At 29.6% G+C, this 6,107-nt stretch overlaps 1 protein-coding gene across 1 annotated transcript in view; it reads right to left on the bottom strand.

The window, feature by feature from the left end:
- Positions 1-5,262: 5,262 nt before the first annotated feature.
- LOC102671628 overlaps positions 5,263-6,107 on the bottom strand; it is a gene marked incomplete at its 5' end in the record, with an annotated part of 24,840 nt that continues 23,995 nt past the window's right edge. The window contains one exon of the mRNA XM_031512664.1: positions 5,263-6,096. Coding sequence (XP_031368524.1) covers positions 5,941-6,096 — 156 coding nt within the window. The remainder of the gene's footprint in view (positions 6,097-6,107) is intronic.

Raw genomic sequence — 6,107 nt, 5'->3', positions numbered from 1 at the left:
AATCGAAAATCGATATCAATTACCAGGTCTCACCACGAGGAGGTGACTACGCGTCGAGACCCGCCTGAAAAAAAAGACAGAAAATAATATTATAAGTGTAAAATATTGAAATAAATTTAAATGTTAAATAAAAATCTGAAACATAGGAAATAAAGGAAAAATTAAACAAAAAAATAAAGCAAATTAAACAAATCGAAAACATAAATTATTATTATAAATTAAAAAATAAATAATAAAATAAAAACGTAAAACATGAATAATATAAGAAAAAAGAAATTGATATAAAATTAAAGTTATAAATATGTTAGAAAAATCTAAAACATAAAAAAAGAATTAATATAAAAATTATTTACAATAAAGTAGAATGAGTTTACAATGATCACAATTTGTCACTTATATTAAATATATTATAATGAATTAGAATAAAAAATTAAAATCTAAAAAATTCTCACCATTGTCTATCGTTGTCCATCGTTGTCCTTAAACTCACTTATCGTCCATCGATGAGATCTTAAACTCACTTAATCTAAACTTTAATACTAAATCTATTTGCATTCGTATAACACTCTCGTTCAATTTAAATTTAAAGAACTTTAAAATACTGATCATTTGCAATTTAATTTAAAAATAATAATCACAACATGAATGCTTGAAAAGAGAAATAAGGAAAAAGGAGCTAATAGAAAAATAAATATCAAAGTTAAAACATGATAAAAAATGAAGAAGAAATTAAACAAAAAAATTTTTAAAATAAATGAACAAGTAAAAAAATAAAGGAATAAATAAAAGAAAGTAAAATTAAAAAATAAATGAACAAATAAAAAAATAAAGAAATAGATAAAAGAAAGTAAAATTAAAAAATAAATGAACAAGTAAAAAAATGAAGGAATAAATAAATGAAAATATAAATTAAAAAATAAATTAACAAGTGAAAGAATGAATAAATGAATAAAAGATTAAAGGAATAAGTTGATTAAATTAAAAAATAAAAATTAAATTAAAAAATAAAAGTTAAATTAAAAAATAAAAGTTAAATTAAAAAATAAATGTTTGAATAAATAAATATGTAAATGTTTAAATAAATGAAATAATAAAAAAATGTTGATTAAAAAATAAATAATATTTAATATATATATAACAATATTAAATGTTAATAAAAAAAAGATGTTATAAAAATAAATGAATTGAAAATTATTTTCTATCTTATAAAAATTTAGTTAAAATGCTACAGATTTGATCTATTCGTCGGGTAGGTTCGTTAATAAATGATTATTATCTCTGACTTGCGAGCTGTCTTATATAAGGTCGCGTCAACGAAGGTTAACGAAAATATACGTTTCTTGTCGATCGTATCAAAATTGATTTTTCGAATATAATGACTAATAATTTTATAATTTTTAGATTTTTATTGTTAATTTATAATTCTAACAAATTATTACAATAAAAAATTATATATATTTTTGCAAATTAAAACATTTATATTTTTTTAGTATTATTTTTTTTAATATTTCTTTATTTATTTATTTAGTTATTTATTAATTAAATTATTTATTTACTTCTTTATCTATTTTTTAATTTATATAATCATTTAATTATAAAATAATTAATTTATTTATTTATGTATTTATTCAGTTTTTATTTCTTCATTTATATATTATGTAATATATTATTTATCTTTTTATTTTTTTATTTCTTTATTTATACAATCAATTACTATATATTATTACTATATATTTATTTTTTCATATATTTACTTAATTAGACTTATTTATCGATTTATTTAATTTTTATTTCTTTGTTTATTTTTTTTTTCTATTTATTAATTTTTTCAATTATGTAGGTTTCTATTTATTGATTTATTCATTCTTTTATTTTTTCTATCTATTTCTTCCTATTTTTTCATTTATACAGTAATTTATTTTTTTATTCCTTTACTTATTTATTTATTCATTTATTTATTAATTGTTTAATTAATAATAAACTGAGAAAAGGATAGAAATAGAATAAAAATATTGAAATTATCGCCATCTTCAGAGTGTCGTAAATGAAATATACAAGGGAAAGGATAAAAAATAATATGAAAAGAAATACAGTAAAAATTTACTAGAAATGTCATCTTTGGAGTGTAAAGATTTATTTTCCAAAGCAAGATAAAGAAGAATAAGAATTGTATATTCGTGCCATCTCTTGAATGCTTTCAGAAACATGATTTTTTAAAAAAATTTCAAAGATGGTGCTGAAAGTCAGTCTTTATATTATTTCTATTTCTTTGTGCGTTTTATTTATGGCACTCTGGAGATAACACGGATTTTCATATTTTTACTTATCTCTGTTCTTTTTTTACTATTTGCTCTCTTTTACTATACTTGCTCTGTAAAATTACATTTATGAGACAACATATCTGATAAATTTTATTGTTTCTTTTATTCGATCTATTAATTAAAAATGTTAATAGAGTTTATTCGATTTAATTTTCATATATTATACATATACATGTATCTTATATTAACTAATAACTTTTCATTTATTAAATTTGTTAATTTTAATTCATTATTTTTAATTCATTAAAATTTATCGTTTTAAAAATACATTTACTCGAATTAATACTTAATATATTATTATTCATCGTTTTTCGTGAAAAATAAATTGTTCACAAACAATATCGTTAATCTATACAAAGTGCTGTATTATAATTAATCAATATGAAGCCATAACAAAACAAATTGAATTAAAGAATGGAAATGGGGAGAAGAAAATACACAGGGACAAATATACAACGTACGACATTTATTCTCTCATTTTCCTTAAATCGAATATCCTACGTACGGGTAGATACAGAGGATTCTATAAAGGTACATGAATTTCCATGAATTCTGAAAATTCGAGGAGATATATCAGCGTACCCTTACGACATCCCTTCTATTCCTCTCTGTCGTGTGCGTACAACTGTGTATGCGTGTGTGCGTATCTATGCTTCCGGTTTGCACCAGTCCATCCACCTAGGATTCGTACCACGTTACATCTTTTCCGTGCCTTCTTCAATCATTCATTCGAACGACGACGATCTCGCATTTCTCTTTTCCTCGCCAATCTCTCTTCTCCTCTTTAAATAAAACATTACTCGACGTTCGAATTCGAAGTCGGATAAAAATACTTTTTCTTCTTTTTTACGCGATTTCCTCACGCAATCATATCACACACACTTTTAATAAATTCCAATCTATATTAAAAGTTTTTTCAAATGACTCGGTTTTGGGGCGTGGAAAATTTCGTTCGACACACCCTCGTTAATATTATTCCTCCTCTCATTTTTAAAATCTTTCATTTCCCTTTTTTTCCATTTCTCGAAATCTTTGCTTTTCAAACCGTGAAGCGTAAATATTTACATTATTTCGCGACAACAAGAATCGCCGGGCTGTCTCCTTTTCGAATCGATAAACGATTCGATCGAGAGAAAGTCCAACTTTTTCGAACTCGCGCTGACTCGAATTTAAATTTCAATGATTCGCGACTCGAATCATCTCGAATCGATGTTCTCGTCACGTTTTAAATCTCTGATACTAGGAGCAGCATGCGCTGGCACGCCAACCGAGCGCTTAATCAATTTCAATCTTTTTCTTTTGAACAAGGACCGATAAAACTAATTGAACGCATTTTATATACACATCGACGCACAGTCTCTGGTCCTACGCGAGAATTATCACCCCACGTGATATGCCACGGGCTCAATTTTCCGCTAATTTTCCTCTTCGCCGTCCGTTCGTTCGCCTTTCTAATCGATACACTCGCTAAAGTTTCACCAGCTTTTTAACCCGATCAAGTTCGACCAACGACAAATAAAATTCAATACAAATGATATGTAAATCGAAGGCGACAAGACTTTGACAATACGTTCTATTGTCTTCTTCTTTTCTCTTTTTTTTTTCTTTTTCTTTTTTTTCGTAGAAAATTTAGCTTAATTTTCTTCCCATCGTATTCCAATTACTTAAGATTTTTAACAATTCAAATTTTTCTCTTTTCCGAACAAATGTCTATTCTACTGTTCTACTATTTCGATAAGAAAATTCTCTCGAGTGAGAAGCACGCTCGAGGAACGTGTATATCGTGGCGGAAAACGTGAAAAGTTATCGCGAAACTATAGAATCCAGATTCTTGGATCGTATTATCTTACAACGAGCTTGTCCACGATAATTTCGTTCCTCGAGCGTGGCGATATCGAAGCTCTTTCTCTTCATTTTCTCCAACTTATCAAATATTGTCATGGACTCTTCCTATCTCTCGCTTATTCTCCATTACAATAACATTGTTTCCGACAAGGGAACGAAGACATGGCCGACTTAAACTACAAAAAATCGTTGGTGCGTTTTATCGAGATCGGGTTGTGGACGCTTTCCAAAAAAATTTTTTTCGAAACACTAGCGCCATTCGTCCCCCAATTTTCTCCTATTTCCTTTCCTTCTTTTTTCCTTTCTTTCGACGGAGAAGAGGAAGCAAGTTGCGATGCGTTAAGGGCACTCGAAAGGTTGTACAGTTTCCTATGAATGAAACGGCAATTAGGCCGTCACAACACCGACAATTTCAGTCCCGTAGAAAAAATATTCGCTCGATTTCCTACTAAACTCTCTGCGCGGCGAAGTTACAGTTTCCCGTGGTTGCAAAAGCGTACAAGCTCTTACACGTTTGACCCCTTCGAAAAGCGGTACACCGTGTCGATTTGTTAACATTTTTCTCTCTCATCGACCTCGAACAATTTAAATATATTTCGACGATAGCGGTTAATCTATCATGCGACTCGACTAGAATAATTTTTCTCTCAGCTCCGCGAAATTTGCAAATGGACGTCGTAGGCGGGTATTATCCTTCAAGATCAAAGAACTTTGAAAAAAGAACGGAATTTGATCGAGAGAGGGCGAAATAGGAAGTCAAAAAATGGAAATAAAATTTTTCAATGTTATTGAAGAAATATTATTATAACAGTCTCGAGTAGTCGTTTTTATATAAAGTTTACCAGCGCGACTGATCGATTTATTTCGATTTCGAAAGGAGGAAAGGAAGAGAATTCTCAAAAGGGGAAAATCTTTCCCTCTCCGATCGTGAATTTTAGGATTCCAAGAGGTCGAAATAAAAATAATGTTTCAAGAAGAAGAAAAAGAAGAGGGTTTTTCCGTTAGAATACCGGCTATTGAGCAAATGCTTTTGAAAATTCTGAGTATAAAAAAAAAGGAAAAAAAAAAGAAAAAATGGGACAGAGAAAAGTGCAGAGGAATTAAAGCGAGTTAAAGAGGTTGAAAAATTCACGAGGATCCTCGTTACCGAAATTAACTGTATGTCTGTTCGATAGAGAATCGTAAAGAAGCGAAGGAAAGACGCTTTTGTAAATATAAAAGCTCGGTGTAAAAAAAAAAGAATTAAAAACGAAAAAATTGAAGCAAGATTTCCCGTTCCGTTCTTTCCCTTTAGTAGAAGTAACATTTCCTCGAGCCATTGATTCTTTTTACACGCCCACGTACGCTCGACAAATATGGCACAAGGGTCATCAAGACTCAACGACACTACTACGATGCTAGTTCTTTCCAAGAAATCATTAAAAAAAAAAAAGAGAGAGAGAGAGAGAGAAAGGTAGAAAAAAATAATATATAAATAAAACAAAATAACAAACAAAATAAAAAATGATACAAAAACGATAAACAAGATCGTTCATAAATAACAAGATGATTAATAACGGAGAAAAAAGAGGCAAAAACAACGAAAACAAAAAGGTAAAAGAAAAGATATTTTGTGAGCGATATCGAAGAGTGACTGGCCAAAAGGGTTCCAGTGGATGTTGGCAGGGGGCCAGAGAGTCGTTGGAAATTGCTAGGAGACTTCGCGTAGCCTATTGTCGACTGAACAGACGGTATCCATTGGGCAAGATCAAGGATCTAGGGATGGAGCCTCGATCTATTTCATCGAGATCGTCCGACGATTGGTTTCGAGCAAGCCGTTCCCATTGTCGGTGATCAGGGGCCCTCGACGATGCATCGTGGCCGTGGTCGAGTTGTTCTTCGGGGTCGAGGACGTCGTCTCCGTGGTTGCTCTCGTTGACGTCAATCTCTTCTGCGAATTTT

This window comes from Apis dorsata, unplaced genomic scaffold (genome assembly GCF_000469605.1).
Source record: "Apis dorsata unplaced genomic scaffold, Apis dorsata 1.3 scaffold_490, whole genome shotgun sequence".
In the NCBI taxonomy this organism is placed as follows: Eukaryota; Metazoa; Arthropoda; class Insecta; order Hymenoptera; family Apidae; genus Apis; species Apis dorsata.
The sequence above is the reverse complement of the archived record's forward strand: the minus strand, read 5'-3'. Positions and strand labels throughout refer to the sequence as shown.